This window comes from Anabrus simplex, chromosome 4, assembly GCF_040414725.1.
Source record: "Anabrus simplex isolate iqAnaSimp1 chromosome 4, ASM4041472v1, whole genome shotgun sequence".
NCBI lineage: Eukaryota > Metazoa > Arthropoda > Insecta > Orthoptera > Tettigoniidae > Anabrus > Anabrus simplex.
In genome coordinates, this window is record NC_090268.1 from 385,342,306 (window position 1) to 385,361,907 (window position 19,602).

At 37.8% G+C, this 19,602-nt stretch overlaps 1 protein-coding gene across 1 annotated transcript in view; it reads right to left on the reverse strand.

Moving 5' to 3' along the window:
• Positions 1–6,675, reverse strand: part of LOC136872287 (RNA polymerase II subunit A C-terminal domain phosphatase) — a 206,710-nt gene extending 200,035 nt beyond the window's left edge. The window contains exon 1 of the mRNA XM_067146107.2: positions 6,455–6,675. Within this exon, the coding sequence (XP_067002208.2) occupies positions 6,455–6,675 (221 nt within the window). The remainder of the gene's footprint in view (positions 1–6,454) is intronic.
• Positions 6,676–19,602: the final 12,927 nt, after the last annotated feature.

Consider the following 19,602-nt stretch of genomic DNA (forward strand, 5'->3'; position numbering starts at 1 on the left):
TACTAGACTCCTGAAACAATTCTTTGATTTCTTTTGGAATAGTAAAACAAAAAACACTTGGTTTAAAGAAATACAAATGGATTTAGATGAATTGAAAATTACTAAAGATCAAATTGAAAATAGAGAAGAGAAACGGATTCTAAATAACAAGTACACAAGACTATCACTAAAAATATTGCAGTGTAAGCAGTATGTTATATCTGCAGGAGAACAGGCAGCAAGATCATCCAGAATGAAGAAGTTTTGGGAAAGGAAAAAGTTGTCAAGTGTTAAAAGTTGAACTTATTCTTTGAAGACTTTGTTGTATAAGGTTTGATTTTGGTGCTCCAATGTGGGCGTTAACAGTGTAAATAAAAAATAAATAGGAGGAAATTACTTAATTTTACAGTTTTTCACTTTCACTCACAATAATGCTTTCTTTTGATTATAATGAAAATGAGGGCGAACAAGTTGGGTGTTGAAATGAGACGAGCGTATGGTATCTGAAACTCGGTACAAGGCCAGATATTCAATATCAGGATTAGTTTCATGTTCTGCCAGTTCACAGAACTGAATGTCTGGCTACACAGTCCTCGAAACTTAGAATGATACTATCTGCACATGTTCATCATATATGAAATGCAAGAACTTTGAAAGAAAGTCATCTATGGTATTAGTCTACCACTATTCAAGAAGTACTGGTACCCCACAAAGCAGGAGATGACAGATTCCATCGAAGTCTTCACAGTATGCATGTCCAACCCTTACCCCGTTTCTCTACAGAGCCGGGTATGAAGTGAAATGAATCTTTGTAGCGAGTTTTTATGACCAGATGCCCTTCCTGACATCAACCTCATCAGTAGAGTTAGTGAGATGAAATGAATGGCGTGATAAAACTAATAAAAAAAAAATGAAAAAACAACAACTCCACAAGCAATCTTCTTCAATTAAAAACTGAAGCATAATTAACACTCCAGTGCAGCCGATTCTACATACAGGCTTCAGTTCTTTCCATAAACTGTCCAAGCAATAATTTCTACAGGCTTGAGAATAAGATTTTTTAATTTAAAATCCCCGTCCGCAACTTTAAGGGCTTGGTTATTACTAATATCTGTGGTACTAAGGACGGAAAAGCTCTGTTGCTAGATGGCGTTTGATATCAAAATTCATTATATGGGAAACCACAAAAATCATCTTCAGGGTTGCTGACAGTGGGGTTCGAACCCACAACATACCAAATGCAAGCTGGCAACTACATGACCCTAACCATGTAACCAACTCACTCGGTAATTCATTGCTATTTAGTGTGAAAACGGGCAAGAGCAGAAAACCATCTACAGGGCTGTCAACAGTGAGGTTCGAATCCACTATCTTCTGAATGCAAGCTGACAGATACGTGACCCAAATCACGTAGCCACTTGCACGGTACATATTGATCAGGATTGCTCAAAGAGCAAATTCTCTGGATCTACAGACGACTTCTTAACCCATTACCGCCGTGCGTTGCCATATGGCAACAACTTTCTTCTTATAGTACTGTTGGCAACAACAAAGAATCTGGAAGACTGTTGTGTCATCTGACAGTTAGAGGAGTGTTTGTAGAATCGAGTAATCACGTTTATTTAATTTCAAAATCTACTGTTGTGAGACAAGGAGTGGTGAACTCTTGGTTATTTTCAGCTTCGCATAAGAAGGATATAAAATTTATAAATGAAGATGTTTCATTAGATTATGTTTACAATAGTGTTATGCACGCTTAATTATATATGTTGTAAACCTCTGAAATAATACGGGCGCACAATGCCATAGTAGTGCTTGTTGAATCATTAGTGTTGCCATGGCGTTTATACTCAGTAAAATTTCTTCAGCTGTCAGATCATGTTACTTTACCTAATTCATACATCTTCCTCGCATGAAGGGATTTTCCCTTTCAGAAGCACTGGATATGCTACTGACTTAAGATTTCAATGGGGATATTTTAGTGGAAACACCCAATGTAAGTGTAGTTACACACGAGGGCTTCTGGTGATGAAGATTTTGGCGGGTTATTGATAAACTCAGCTACTGACAGTTATGTGCCAGTGCTGAAATGAAGCTTGTTAATAATGAAAGAATTAGAATTAGTTATGATCGTGAAGGTGTGTTACCAGAGGGTGAAGTGCTTTTTGCGTCTATTGATGCAAGATCTGTTTCAATACATGAAACTGCAAATGAGCAGGTAACTGATAAAGAAAATAATAAATCAAATTACTAACCAAGATAGACCGGAGGGGCAGATTTCGATAATGGGTGATTGTTAACATTTCCGGAGCCTAATTACAGAAAGTACAAATCCATGTATATTGTTGACATTTTTTAATTGTTTGTGGATAACCAGCTGACTGAACATTCAGTCAATGTTTTTAAATTGTACAGACCCAAAAATAACTTCTGATTAAATTCTTTGCTCTCTCACCATATTTTTCATTTATAGATACAATAAGTTACCCTCCAAGTGTTCTTATTGGGACACGCAGGATGATACGAAGACAGCAAAAGTTTGTCAATCTCTATCTCTGCGCTTAACGCGCAAGTAATGAGCGAAGGCTTTTATCTGCCTAAGAAAATACTGACTACTGTAGTTACTCTATAGTGCGTAACTGCATCTGAAGTTCTTTGGTTCTCCGTTTTCCTATTTTTTTTTATTTTATTCTACTGTTCCAGTGAGAGTTTTGTTTTGACAGGAAAAAAACTACATATATGTCTCTCTGTACTGCAAACAAATAGATTTTCTTTTATTCAACAATTCTATATTTTTAGTTGTGATGTGAATAAAACGTAATAGTGGATATTCTTACAATAAATAATACTGAGATTTTTCAACACCGTTATTTCACAACAAACAAAAAACTACTCCATAACTAAAATTCTTCTATCAAAACTCATTGTTAAAAAATAGGTAGTGCAAGCGCCTAGCGTTGCCGTTTGGCAACATCAAATATCTTATGACCTAGCATTCCCAAAATTCTGAAACTTCTTTCATTAGTTTATTTTGGTCCAAAACGTGTGGTAAAATACAATAAATGAATTAATCTCAGAAAAAAATTAATTCAGGTGCTAATGGGTTAACATGCTAGGCCTATACTGTAAAATGGCTGGACAATTTGGACATTATATCATGACTTCCCCAATGCTTTGCAGACTGTCAGTTTATGATATATATGTAGATGTATGTAAACAGTACACTCAACCACACAAAACTGGCCAGCAAAAAATATTTAATTTTTATAACTTTTTGAAACACGAGGATATTCGTAAACTGTGGATGAACAGCAACCAAAGAGATGATACTTAGAATCATACTACCTGCACAATATGTTCATCCTATTTGGAACACAAGAACTTTGAACTTTGAAAGAAAGTAATCTTCTGCAATAGCCAATTTTTGTGCGGTTGTGTGTTCATTTGAATATATGCACCACCATAAGCTAAATAAATAATCATATCATTTCACCTTATCATAAATGCTGTCAAGTTGGGGAAAATATGATACCACACCTTCATTTTAAGTTTTCCATCTTCCGAACTCAATAGCTGCAGTCGCTTAAGTGCGGCCAGTATCCAGTAATCAGGAGATAATGGGTTCGAGTCCCACTGTCGGCAGCCTTGAAGATGGTTTTCCGTGGTTTCCCATTTTCACACCAGGCAAATGCCGGGGCTGTAGCATAATTAAGGCCACGGCCGCTTCCTTCCAACTCCTAGGTCTTTCCTATCCCATCGTCGCCATAAGACCTATCTTTGTCAGTGCAACGTATAGCAAATAGCAAAAAAAAAAAAAAAAAGTTTTCCATCTGTTTTCATCTTCTAATGTGTTCCCCTCAAAGTCATTTTGCATTAAAAGCCTACTTCTATCCTTCTAGATATTTTAATGTGTTACAGTCCAAATCGAATCATCAATCACCACTGATCTCCATTTAAGGCAGTTGGCCAGGTGGCAGATTCCCTACCTGTGGTTTACCTAGTCTTGGTAAATTATTCCAATCCATAACTGCCCTTCCTATAAACTAATATTTGCCCCTTTATCTTTCTACAATTAAAAACACATTAAAAAATACATCTACTAATGTAATTCCATTCCATCTCTCCACTGACAGTTTGGAACATACTAGTTACAGAGAGTTACAATAATTGAAAATCTTCCACCTTTTTGAAACTTTTTATTTGCTTTTTAGCAAATTATTAACTGTCAACAGTACATGTTTCGTTCTCACTTGAGAACATCTTCAGCTGTTGTTAAGCTTAGGTGAATCGCTAAGTTTTTGAATACGTGGAAGATTTTCAGTTATTGTAACTCTCTGTGATTAGAATTTGATACGGAAAATGAAGCCGATTACTTGCAACATACTAGTTAGTCAATCAGCTTATCTCCTTTCTCCCAAGTCTTCCCTGCCCAAACTTTGCAACAGTTGTTTTTTTTTTTTTTTCAAGAATTGGCTTTACGCCACACTTCCAAAACACATATAGTACGTAAATACCACACTGGGGTCTGCTTGACCCAATCAAATTGTAGTCATTAATATCATATCCTTCGAATTTTAGCACTTGTTCTTATTCAAGCTGTCTACTGTATAGTTAGAGGGCACCGTTAAATGACTCTTATGGTCTGTAGCGCTTACATATTTTAATTAATTAAATTATGATTACAGTGAAAGCAGTTACAGCCTGAAAATTGCAGAGATACATAAATACATCTTTCTTGCTGGCACAATCGATAATTTTCATCAGTTTTTGGAGCATTTTTGCAGTAAAGATATTAAACAGTTAAAAAACAGTCACTCCAAATTAATAGCAATGATAGTTGATCTTAGTGAGAGGTTACAAAATGCTTCACAGGAGATGTTCGCAATCAACATATACCATGGCACGGTGACTCTGGCAGAACGGTTTCGCACACTACGAGCAGACTGCGTTGCTTTTTCTGTCATTCTGCCTTACCCCTATAGCAAAGAGGACTGGGATGAAAGGAAAAAGACAAACAAATTGGCCACAATAAGAGAAGTATGGGACTGCTTTGTTGAAAATTGTAAAACTTATTACACCCCATATGAATACTGTACCGTGGATGAACAGCTCATGGGATTCCATGGCAAATGTAGCTTCCAAATTTACATAGGTTCCAAACCTGATAAGTACGGAATAAAGGTACTCATGCTGAATGATGCTAGAACATCCTACATGATAAGTGCAATGCCATACATAGGAAAAGTTCAGTGCGATAAAAATGAATCGATGCCTACTTACTATGTTCGCAAACTGACTGAACCTATTCATTTTTCTAACAGGAATGTAACGGTCGACAACTGGTTCACATCAATTCCACTTGCTAACATGCTCCTGAATCAGTATAGTCTTACAATGGTGGGAATGCTAAGGAAAAATAAGAAAGAAATCCCACCAAGTTTTCTGACCAAAAAACCTACAGGAACATCTAGATTTGCATTCGATCGTGAGAAAACACTTCTGTCGTATTCAGCTAAAAAAAAAAACAAGTTGGTAATTATCAACTATGCATCATGATAACTCTGTGAATGAAACCTCACATAAACCAGTCATGATTCACACATACAATGAAACTAAAGGTGGCACTGACACCTTTGATCAACTGTGTAAGAACAAAGCGGTGGCCACTTCACGTCATGTTTGGAATCTTAGACAGCGGTGGAGTCAATTCTTTTATTCTTTTTATTCTTGCCAATTTGGGATTGCAACAAGGAAAGAGGAACCATAGACAGTTTTTAAAAGACTTAGGCATGTCACTTATTGAGCCTCACCTTCACAATCAGCTCTGTATACCTACAGTACAGTAAAGAATTGCTCAAATTTTGAACATTGAAGTGATTAATCAAGTGCCTATCCAGCGTGATGTTCGTAGAAAGCTTCTATGTGTTAAGACAATTTAACAAAAAAAGGAGATAAGAAGCAAAGTTGCATGTTACTGTTGATAAAGAAGTGGAGAGAAAAGGTACAGTTTAATGGCCTCTGGATAAAAAAAAAATACATGGATCGGGAAACATAAAGAGATCGGGCTAAATTTTATTCGTTTCCTCAGGCCCAATTTCAGCACTTGAAGCAGCTACTGGCACCGTCATTATCGCTCATGAAATTGCAGAACTACGAAGAATTAAAATTCATAAACGAACGAAATATTACAGGCCGTATCCAGTCTAATTTCGCATGTTATTTAGAATTATTGTTGATAAATATATAAGATGATCCAATTTCATTCAGCTCTCGAATCAATGACCTTCAACCATAGTGTTTTTCACGTTCAGCAGTTGGCCATATTGTAAAAACAAATTCAATACAACGCAATAACACAAGCTTGTCGTTATCAACACACTATTGCACAACTTAACGCAATTAATTACGACTAAAATACGAACATTTCATAACAATTAGCAATAATCTGCACAAGAGATATGCATAATTCGCTCACCCTGGCTGAATTATTTCTCCTTCCTTGGCCAACAGCTTGCGTACCATTCCCATTTGTGTGGCCTTTAATTTCTTCTGTTCTTGCTGCCCGTTGCCGGTATTTATATCGTACAACAATAATACACGTCCCACGGACACAAATGCTCCTTCTTTCACTTTCCATTTTGAAACTTTTCCTGATTTTCCTGGAGGGAACACTATCAACACACTACTGGCGCCCATATTTACGGATGTGACATCACTGCAGGATTGCCACTTAAATGTTCCCCTAAACAAACGTACTAACAACGTCAAAGGCTTGAGATTTGAAACGTTCTAATAAGTATCCCAATAACTAATTAAAGTAGGCTGTCGACTCTCTCATCATGTCAGTATTTTGGGTTTGTTCTTATATCTTAAATAACCACATCTTTTCGGGCAGTCATTTGCATGAATTGTGATTATGTTTACGCAAAAGACAAAGGAGGGATAATTTCCATCTGTATTATGATTCTAGCCACGTCATGTCCAGTTTCATGATACCCTAGTGGTTTCGTTTTCTATTCTTCACAGTTTAAAAAATCATTTTCTGTGAAAAGTAGAAATCGAGGTTATGGGAAGAATAGAACGTCAGTTTTCAGGTCTTTGTTGTCATGCCAGGAAAAATCGAAGTTTCTGGATCATACTCAACTGCCATGATAACAGCACACGTAGACTAGAAATGTAGATATAGAAACTTCTTCAACCATCATAGATGTTAAATACTGGCCTTTTATTAAAGCATGCCAGATCTTTAATAATGGCTGCCCTTCCTTTTCTCAAAGTGGTGTTGTTGTCGCACCTCTGCCTAACATTAACTACCCATGTTTTGTTTTTGTTTTTTCTTTCTTTCTTTCTTTCTTTCTTATCAGTACCTTCCCAATTACTGCAAGTTCTCTACTTCTTGTTAACTCTAGGAGAAAATTTGCATTTGAACAACATTCTCTATAGGCCATCTAACCTACAACATTTCATGAAAATTGTAATTGCATACGGTAACTATTTACTTTCTAGGTACTTGCAGCGTATTTCTTTATTGTTTCTGCCATAAACCAGTAACATTTTAATAGTGCTCTGCCCTTTTGATACTAGACGCACTTTTATGTAATAGATCAGCCCTGACACACATCTTATGATTCCTTTGACACCCTGGTGGAACTAATTTAGGACTCGGAAATAATGCATTTGGGGGGAATTGTGTGATGATTAGGTAGTCTACTTTACCGGGAAGTATCAAATACAGTAGAGACTGTCTTTGGAAGTATTCACCTCCTAACAGACTTATAACTGGAAACAAGCCAAACAAGCACAAATATGGAGAAAGAAAACAATTCTCCTAATAATATTAAATTCTTTCTCTTATTCTTTAGCAGAGTCTGGATTCTAATGTCCTAAAAATCTTTTAAAATAACTTTATGATCTTCAACTAAAAATGTCATGATAAATATTTTAAAATTATTTTTATTATAGTATTCATGTGCAATCATTAACTTACTCACTGCATTGCCATGAGTTGTAAACAATTTTGTAGATTTTCAGTTGTGGAAGACTTACAGTTATCAGAAGAGCTTTATACAGGTGCATACTTGAAGAAGCAAATCCAGGTTTCAGCTGTTCCTCCACACCATCCTTTGTAATATTTGCCACATGGGCGACAGCCCTAAATGCAAATCATTCATTATTGAACATATCAGCAATATTGCATACCGGTAGTGTGTCAAACCTACTTTCTTCTTCAAAACAGTTTCAATTTTAAAAAACACAGGTTCACCAACTTCCCTTCCCACACAACCTTGTTTTTTTTTTTTTTTTTTTTTTTTTCATTTGATTTCACTAAGTCTAGTTGATTTGACACCAAACAACCACGTTTGTTGAAGGATGTGATGGTATCAGGCAAAAATCCAAAATTTGCGGCTTAAAAGCCAATTTACCTTTCACTTCAGCACTGGATACTGATACTGAGAGGTGTTGCACTATAACTGTCAAGTGAGATGATTTTTTTTCGCAAGGTACTCAAAAAGTTCATAATAATAAGATACATACATCTTCATTACAGACTGTTATGCCTTTTACGTTCAGTCTGCAAGCCTCTATGAATTAACCAAACATTGCTACAACCCCCTATTTGTAACTAACTAACTATGAATGCTTTAATTCCCCCTATTTGTAACTACTTACGTGGCTTCATTTAGTTCTATGTCTCATATCTTTAAATTATTAGAAACTGAGTCTAATCATCATTGCCATGGTCTCCATCTACTTCTCTTATCCTCCATGACCGAGTCCATTATTCTCTTAGGTAACCTACCCTCCATGCGCCTCACGACCCTACCACCAAAGCCGGTTTATACATACAGCTTTATCAATAGAGTTCATTCTTAAATTAGCCTTTATCTCCTCATTCTGAGTACCCTCCTGCATTGTTCCCACCTGCATGTACCAGCAGTCATTCTCACTATTTTCACGTCCATTACTTCTAAAGTAAAGATATCCTGACTCCACCCATCTTTCACTCCCGTAAAGCAAAGTTGGTCTGAAAACAGACCGGTGTAAAAGTTTCGTCCAAGAGCCGACTTCTTTCTTACAGAACACTGTTGATCATAACTGCGAACTCACTAAATTAGCTTTGCTGCACTTAATTCTATCTCACTTCCTACACTACCATCCTGAGAGAACACATATCCTAAATACTTGAAATTATCTACCTGTTCCAGCTTTTTATTCCCAATCTGACATTCAGTTCTCTTAGGTTTCTTACCTACTGGCATCACTTCAGTCTTGGAAAAGATAATTTTCATATCATGCAAGTTCCAAGATATTAGACTACAGGCTTTCAGCATAATGCCTTTAAGACCAAGACGTGGGGGCAGTACAATAACACCCACGATATCTCCTACCTGTTGTAAGGCAACTAAAAGGGGTCCCAGGGGCTCTGAACTTTGGTGACCACAGGGCCCTTAACTGAGTCCTCGCAATGCTTTCACTTACTTATGTCAGACTTCTCACTTTCATCTATCCTATTCGACCTCCCTTGGTCAACACTTGTTCTTTTCTGACCCCGTCGGCATTAGGTATTGAAGCCTAGGAAGCTTTTCATTTTCACACCCTTTGTGGCCACTGCCTTTTTATGGCGGATACCTTCATTTTTCGAAGTGTCGGATCCCTTCCATTTTTTCTCTGGTTACTGTTATATAGAGGATGGTTGCGTAGTTGTACTTCCTTTTAAAACAATAATCACCAACACCACCACCTTCATAATCTACCATTAATCCCGTAGTCTCCAAATACGGCAAATATATTTTCCCTCGGTACTCTGGCATACACCTTGTCTAGATCTACAAAACATGCACATAACTAAAGACAAGATGCTGTATAGGGTTTTGGGCTTATGCCATGACAAGAAAATAAGGCCTATACAGCATCATGTCTATAAGTACGGGCCGTGAAAGCATCAATAGCAACATACACATAACTGTCTATTCTTCTCGTAGCATTTTTCATTTATCTGGCGTACACTGATAATTTCATTCTGACAGCCCCTATGTGGTCTGAAACCACACTGGTTTTCATCCAACTTCCTCTCAATGACTGATTGCACCCTCCCTTCCAAAATGCCAGTGAACACCTTGCCTGGTATATTGACCAATGAGATACCTCGATAGTTGTTGCAATCCTCCTTGTTCCCTTGCATATAGATAGGTCCAGTTACTGCTTTCGTCCAATCCGAAGGTACCTTATTAACATTTCATGCTAATCTTATTCCTCTGTAAAGCAATTTCATCCCGACCTTCCCATTATATTTCATTATTTCAGGTCTAATTTCATCTATTCCTGCTGCTTTATGACAGTGGAATTTATTTACCATCCTATACACTTCCTCGAGCGTAATTTTGCCAACATCATTGTTTTCATCCCCATGCGCTTGGTTGTTCATGACCTTACCAGATTTCCTTTTACTTGAGAAAACCTTGAAAATATTCCTTCCACCCGTCCAGTGATTCCCTGGGATTTATTATGAGTTCACCTGATTTACCTGATTTACCCAAAACACTATTCATTTCATTTTTCCCTCCTTGTAATATACATATTATTTTACTACGTAGAAAAGTTTTCCTGCCACTTCATCTACCCTTTCCTGGTTATTAACAAAATCGTTCAACGACTTCCTCTTCGATTCATCAATTATTTGTTTCATTGTATTTCTTTCATCTACTCTGTCTCTGTCTGCATCAGTCCTTGTTTGGAGACATTTTTGATATGCCTTCTTTTTACATTTCCAAACTGCTCTCACATTATCAATCCACCAAGATGTTCATTTTTTCCCATCTCTACACACAGTTGTTCCAAGGCATTTCCTTGCTGTTTCTACGACAGCATCCCTATATGCCATCATATGCCATCCGTTCTCTTTCTATATTCTGAACTTGATTACTGTCCATTATTTGGAATTTTTCACTAATCATGTTGATGTACTCCTGTCTCATTTCTTCGTCCTGGAGATCTTCTATGTTGCGATAGTACATATATCACACCTCCACACTGTATTTGTTGTTGTTATTATTATTATTATTATTATTATTATTATTATTATTGCTTCATTGGTATATTGATACAAGTACACTTAAGAAAATAGAAATTGCAACACCATGAAGGCATTGGTCGTTTGTGTTGATTTTCAAGACGTGGAACGATGCCATGTAGGTATGTAAACGGTCAAAGTTTCATACCCATTGGATTGTTGCTACAGGTCTCCCCACGTGATTGGTCACGGAGGAATCAACTCCAGTATACGGACTCTGTGCAGTGAAGTGTTCCCCGTCAAACATGCCTCGACAACAGAGAAGAGCACGCTATCAACAAATGTCGCCGTATGAGAGGGCTCGGATAATTGGGCTGTGTGAGGCTGGATTATCGCTAAGGACTGTCGCTGCACGTGTTGGCCAACAGTCATCTACCGTACAACATGTATGGCAGCAGTGGTCAAATGAAGGTACCCACACTCGTAGACCTGGCACAGGCCCAGCGCGACAGACAACTGTGAGAGAGGATCGCCGCATCATTCGGATGGCCCGGATGGAACCCCATGCAACAGCAGCGCAAATTCGAGCAGCTGTGGCACCCCACGTTACACAACAAACAGTTGGTAATTGCCTGCCTGCAGCTGGCTTACGAGCCCGTGTCCCTGCAGAAGGTGTTCCATTGACCCCACAACAGCGACTTGTAAGGCTGGCCTGGTGTCGAGAAAGATCGATGTGGGTGGACGAATGGCATAGGGTCGTCTTTAGTGATGAATCGCGCTTCTGTCTTGCCCACAGTGATCGTCGGAATCGTGTGCGCCGACGTACCGGGGAGAGAGTCCGCCAAGATCTTATTGTCGAAAGGCACACAGGGCCAACATAAAGCATTATGGTCTGAGGAGCTATTGGCTTTAATGTGAAATCGCAATTAGTGGTTGTTGAGGGCACTATGACTGCTCAACAGTACGTTGATAGGGTACTCAATCCAGTGGTTGCTAATGGGATGTTGCAGCAGGACAATGCCCAGGTTCACACTGCACGCATCTCCAGAGAAACACTCCACGACATCACAACCTTAGAATTGCCCACCAGTTCCCTAGACCTCAGTCCTATTGAGCATGCGTGGAACATGATGGGTCGACAACTGGCCAACCGTCCTCAGCCACCCACAACTCTGGAACAACTGACCCGTGCAGTGCAGCAAGCATGGGCCACAATTCCTCAGGAAGCGATCCAGGGCCTTATTGACTCCATGCCTCGACCAATTCATCAATGTATTGCAGCTCGTGGTGGGCACATCCTGTATTGATTGTTGTCCAAACTTGCGGTCAGAGGGACCTGAAAGTGTAATCATCGAATCACAACCTGACACTCGTCCTGCATGTTCAATTGCAGCAATGTAGCACCACTCCTTCTGGGTGATGCAATTTTCATTTTCTTCAATGTATATTTGAAGCTGGAAGGTCTCCATTTTAAATACTAGTAATTTAGTTTGTGTAGGCAGTTGGGAAACATACAGCTATTTCCAAGTTTGGAAAAACATCCAGGGAATGTTTAGTAAGTCATGGAGAGTCCACATCATGATACATGGATATCCAGAAGTCAGCCCGGTAACTAGCGACGAAACCATAGGTAGATGTTCGGGTATGTTGGGATATAACCATGTGCTATCATAGCGCGAAATATCTCTTGCTCTTGATTGGACAGGTAGGCTGGCACAAGTTTCTGAAGAGATGGAGATGGAGTGGGGAGGGGAAACTCTCCTTATACACTGCGAAAACGCTAGCCAAATACACAATTTATGCAGGACCATTACCGTGAGCATTAACGAGTGTACAGTTGATTTGTTAACGAATATAGCATTGTTAATAAACTTAACCATGATAGGTTAATATAGCATTAGCGGTTGTTCATCCTAATCAGTACAATTCAAATTCGTACACATTTATATACACATGGTACTAGTTTTGGCCCTGAAATCTTGGGCCATCTTCAGTCATTCAACCTTAATAATATTAAGAACTACCTAGCTTACAGAAATGTCTTACAAATTATACACATAATCATCTTGTCAATTGGGTTTTTAGTGCATTGATGCACATTGAATAAAACATGAACCTACACTTGATGTATTAAAATAATTTGCACATGTTACAATAATGTAAGTTGGTTACTGTATTGTATGCCATGTTAATAACACTCTTTGTTCATTGTTGTCTATAAGAATAAAAATGAGGTTGGTTGATTTCACCATACAAACACAAGTCTTTCACTATAATCAGGTGGCAGATTCCCTGTCTGTTGTTTTCCTAGCCTTTTCTTAAATGATTTCAAAGAAATTGGAAATTTATTGAACATCTCCCTTGGTATTTTATTCCATTCCCTAACTCTCCTTCCTATAAATGGATATTTTCCCCAATTTGTTCTCTTGAATTCCAATTTTACCTTCACATTATGACCTTTCCTACTTTTAAAAACACCACTCAAACTTATTCGTCTACTAATGTCATTCCATGCTGTCAGTCTGTTGCATTGATACATATTGCGTATTGGTGAAGTCTGTACTCAATATAAATAAAATAATTTGTGCACATTAAAGGTTTATAAAACTAAAATAAAAATTAATTGTGGTGCTTGTCATTGCTGAATTTAAAAAAATATATAAAATGCTATTTTTTCGGGGTATTGCCCCACGTGGATCTTTGGCCCCTACTGGCACCATATTGTATGAACCTGCATGTAATTGGAATGGCAGTAGTGTGAAATGTTGTGTGTGAGGAAAGGAAGATTAAGGATGTCACAAACACCTAGTCCCCAGGTCAGGGATATTAATCATTACAATTAAAAAACTCTGACCCGGCCAAGAATCAAACACGGGGCTGCCAGGTGACAGGCGGACGCGTTGCCCCCTACACTGTGGGGCCGGACTGTCATTGATGATACTGTCTTGGTTGTTTTCCATACGAAGTAAAATTGTACTTGTTGACTTCACAATGTTTAACATCATTAACATAATATTATTTATCAAGTGTCACACATGCTATTTAACTCTGCGCTAAGTGTCAGGTGGCTGAAATAACTCGACCCCACTAAGAGGACCAACAGCTTCTGGCAAATGAGTTCTCTTAGGTGGGGTGATGGCCCCTCAGTGTAGGAAATTACAGTGGAACACATTAATCAGTGTCTGTCCCCAGGTTAGGGGTGATTGCAGAAGGCATCTGTACTCCATGTTAGCAGCAGCCTCATTTCTTTCTGGCAGGGGCCGATGACCTTCGATGTTAGGCCCCTTAAAACAACAAGCATCATCATCTTTCTGGCAGGAGCTCTAAACTGCCTTTGGGAGTGGTAAACCCATCGTAATAGCAGCCTAAAATGTGTGCAAATATGGTGAGCCTTGGAAAATGCTGGGGCATCCCTAGTAGGCGATGCGCAGTTCTTCAGATACTGGGGGACCTGTGAGAAGTGGGTGACCAGTATCACAATATATCCGAATCGGGACAGTCAAAATCCTAACCCTGACTGACAAGATGGAAGAACTGATAGAATTCATTAAGCTTGTCCTTAGTGAAAGAAAATGAAGAGGAAGAGGGAAAATAAAACTGAAGGAAGGCACAAGCTCTTTTCGAGGATGCAGTAAATGGATTGGAAATGACCATTAAAAAGAATGTCCTAGAATATGTAGAGGAGATGAAGAAGATCAATGACAATGACCAAGAAAGGGATACAGTTTGAGACAGTAACGCAAGATCTGTTTCAAGAATATGCTCCACAAACTGGAAATAAAGAAGAGAATGCAGAACAATTCCTTGAAGAAATGGAGAAGTATGTAGAAGACAATGAAGTAATGATAATGGAAGATCTGAAGGCACAGGTGGGAAGAGAGAGATTGGGAAGAGAAGAGATTCTGGGACCATATACATATGGCAACAAGAATCAAGAATGGGATATGTTAATGGAATTTTGCCAAAGGAACTGGCCAATAATAGGAAACACATGGTTGGAAAGAAAAATAGCCAGAAGATTACCAGGTATGGATGGGGAGACAGAAGAACGAAAATGTTGATTATTTATTTACATATTTTACGCCCGCATTGGAGCACTTAAATCAATACATTTGAGTTAATTTCTTCCTTTTCTTCTCCCAGAACTTTCTCATCCTCTCCGACCTGGAAGCCCTTTGTGTGTCCAATATAGTATATTGTTTCCGTTCAACTGATTTTAGTTTGAGACTTATGCTTTTGTTCTTCAAAATCCTCTTCTCTTTTCTGTCTTTGACTTGTTGCCGAGTTATACCCAATTCTTCCAAATCATCCTGAACTTCTTTGAACCAATTATTATTGATTTTATTTTTCAAAAAGTAATCAAATAATTGTTTCAATATCCTGGTGCCTGGTAATCTTGATATTGGCAGAAAAAGGAAATTCTTCTTTTATGCATTGTAGATGTTATTGATTCACATTCACGATAGACAATGTTGTTAGGCAACAATCTCCACTGTCCATCAACTTGGTGTCTTTTATTAATAATTGTTGTAAGAATTCTTCTATCAGTTTTCTGTAATTTGTCTGTTGTAGATTTTACATTTAATTTGAATAAAGTTTTACTAGCATACGTTGCCTCTGGTTTAACTATGGAATTATAGTATTTCAGGTTAGCATTTATCGAAAGAGAATTTTGTTTTTATAGGTTGACCAGGTAAGTCTTTATGCTTGTTTAAATTTAGTTGTTCTGTGTTCTATTGCTTCTTTTTCATTTGTATTCCATGTTATTATTTCCCCAAGATATTTGAATTTCTGAACAATTTTAATCTCTTTATTACTGTTCAGTTGAATAACTGGTAAATCAACTTTAAAATTTGGCATCATTTCTGTTTCTTCAAATGAAATTTGTAATCCCATTTTTTTTTTTGCTATAATTTCTAGTTGTTCAGTTTGAAATTTAGCCTCTTCTATTGTATTTGCAAGTAATGCTAAGTCGTCCGCAAAAGCAAGGCAGTTGAGTTTAATATTTCTACCGATCTTGATAGTTGGTTGGCATTTCTTGTTCCATTCACGCATAACCTTCTCCAATGCACAATTAAATAACAATGGTGAAAGTCCGTCTCCTTGTCGAAGTCCAGTTCTTATAGTGAATGATTCTGATAATTCACCTCTAAATTTAACTTTTGCCTTCGTATTTTTAAAAGTTATACTAATGCGGTTAACAAGTTTTTGGTGTAAGACAAATTCTTTAAGGCTTTCTAATAATGATTCACGATGAATACTGTCGTATGCTTTTTAAAAATCTACAAACGTGATGACTAGACCCTTACTTCGAAAAATGTTGATTATTACATATTGGTGGCAAAGGGACATTGGAAAGATCTTATGTATGTTACAGCTATGCCTGAGGAAGCCTTTGGGGGTGACTATAGGGCAGCGGTAGCAAAGTTGAAAGTATACACGGTCACAAAACTACCAGGGAAAAAAAAGAGAAAGAAGGATTAGAGTCTGGATATTGAAGGAAAAGGAGGTTCAGGAGAAGCTTAGGAAAGAACTACAAAAACTGATAACAAGGACAAGTCATGTTGAACAGGAATAGAATAAATTTAAGAGTGTATTTGTAAAGTGTGCAGAGAAAACTGTGGCAGAACATCAGGAAAGGTTAGGGAAAAAGAAACAACATGGTGGAATGATAGAGTGAAAGATAAAGTAAAGGAAAAGAAGAAAATTTGGAAGGAATGGGAAACACAAAAGACTGAAGAGAGTAGAGCAAGATGCATAGAAGTGAAAAGAATTGTCAAAAAAGGAGTAGCCAAAGAAAAGAAGAAAAATTGGGAAACATTCGCCCAGGAAGTAAAGGAAGATATCAAGTGTGGAAAAAAATTGTTATTTGGATTTATAAGAAACTGTAGAAATGAAACAGCGAGCACAGGGTTTGTAAAAAAATAAAGGAGTAATCCTGGCAAAACCAAAATAGCTAATGAACAGATGGAAATAATATTTCATTGAACTACTAAATATGAGAAACCACTCATGTGGAGAAGGTATTCAGGCAGTAGGAATAGAGAAAGTAACAGAGAAGAAATCAGACATTACAATGACAGAGGAGGAATGGGCAATTAAAAATATGGAGCTGGAAAAAGCTGAGGGAATAGAGGAAATAGCCATAGAAATGGTCAAGACTGCAGGACCAATGGATTAATAGAATACTTAAGGCTCACAAATTTTCAGCAGAAATGATGCATAGAAGAGTTACAGTGATTTCAGACAAATTGAGAAAATTACGATTGGAACGAATGAAAAAGTACTGGCAGTAAACAAGAATCAAACAGTATAACCTTCAAAGAGAAAGTGAACGTGAAATGACTCAAGTGGTATAATGTAGCCAATACAATTATTAATAATAATAATAATAATAATAATAATAATAATAATAATAATAATAATAATAATAATAATACAATTAAGTCAATATGGAACCAAAGATGAAATTTATCACCTGTAATAATTATCTGATTGTCCGACTCGTTGGCTGAATGGTCAGCATACTGGCCTTCGGTTCAGAGGGTCCCGGATTCGATTCCCGGCCGGGTCAGGGATTTTAACCCTAATTAGTTAATTCCAATGGCGCGGGGGCTGGGTATATGTGTTGTCTTCATCATCATTTCATCCTCTTCACAACACACAGGTCACCTACGGATGTCAAATAGAAAGCCCTGCACCTGGCGAGCCGAACCCGTCCTGGGATATCCCAGCGCTAAAAGCCATACAACATTTCATTTCATTATCTGATTACTGTTCGCATGAAGGAGATAAACCAAATGAATGGAAAGCTGCTATAGAACCCCTTGTGTAGGCCTACAAAAGAACATAAAGCTAATAATTGCAGGCCACTCAGCTTGACAAAGCTGATTATATTAGACATGTTTGCAAAATTACTAGACTAACTGTGTTGATAGAAGGTAGTTAGGGTTTAGGGAAAGCTCAACTTGTAGGATACCAGCAAGATATAGCAGATATCTTACAGACCTATCCAAGGCTTTAGAGAGGGTAGATCATGGAGGACTGTAGTGTATTTAAAAAATAATAATAATACAGTGAGTGCGCTAGTAACAACAGCGTAACGACACAGAGATGTATAGGCCTACTCTCGGGAGAGAACAGCTGTTCTTCTCATTGGAACTTTCATTGTAATGAAGAGTTACGCCGTGCTGTGCAACAAATGCATATCCTAATAACATAATGTTAAGTACTGGATAAGTATATTTAGTAGAGTGTTCAGAACATAATAGGGACTAATAACAAATAATGAGGGCAATTGGACTAGACAAAAGAGTGGCTGAACGGGTGGCTACGTTTCTAGAAAATAGACCCCCAAGAATTAAAGTCGGTGAAGCATTACCTGATCCCCTATTCATTAAGAGAGAAGTTCCTCAAGGCAGTTTTTTGGACCTTTGTTGTATCTATATGTTGCTTGAGTCATCAGTCCCTAGACTGGTTTGATGCAGCTCTCCATGCCACCCTGTCCTGTGTTAACCTTTTCATTTCTACGTAACTATTGCATCCTACATCTGCTCTAATCTGCTTGTTATATTCATACCTTGGTCTACCCCTACTGTTCTTACCACCTACACTTCCTTCAAAAACCAACTGAGCAAGTCCTGGGTGTCTTAAGATGTGTCCAATCATTCTATCTCTTCTTCTCATCGAATTTAGCCAAATCAATCTCCTCTCACCAATTTGATTCAGTATCTCTTCATTCGTGATTCGATCTATCCATCTCACCTTCAGCATTATTCTGTAACACCACATTTCAAAAGCTTGTATTCTCTTTCTTTCTGAGCTAGTTATCGTCCATGTTTCACTTCCATACAATGCCACGCTCCACACGAAAGTCTTCAAAAACATCTTTCTAATTCCTATATCAAAGTTTGAAGTGAGCAAATTTCTTTTCTTAAGAAAGCTCTTCTTTGCTTTGCTAGTCTGCATTTTATGTCCTCCTTACTTAGTGCCATCATTAGTTATTTTACTACCCAAGTAACGATATTCATCTACTTCCTTTAAGACTTCATTTCCTGCATCACCTGGCTTTGTTCAACTGCATTCCATTACTTTTGTTTTGGACTTATTTATTTTCATCTTGTACTCCTTACCCAAGACTTCATCCATACCATTCAGCAGCTTCTCAAGATCTTCTGCAGTCTCAGATAAAATAACTATATCATCAGCAAATCTCAAGGTTTTGATTTCTTCTCCTTCGATTGTGATTCCCTTTCCAAATCCCATTTTGATTTCCTTTACTGCCTGTTACATGTAAACATTGAAAAGGAGGGGGGACAAACTGCAGCCTTGTCTCACTCCTTTCTGGATGGCTGCTTCTTTTTCCAAAGCCCTCGATCCTTATCACTGCAGACTGATTTTTATACAGATTGTAGATAATTTTTCGTTCTCAGTATCTGATCCCAATCACCTTCAGAATCTTAAATAGCTTGGTCCAATCAACATTATCAAATGCCTTTTCTAGATCTACGAATGCCACGTACGTGGGCTTGTCCTTCCTGATTCGATCCTCTAAGATCAGATGCAAAGTCAGGATTGCTTCACGTGTTCCTACATTTCTTCTGAAGCCAAAT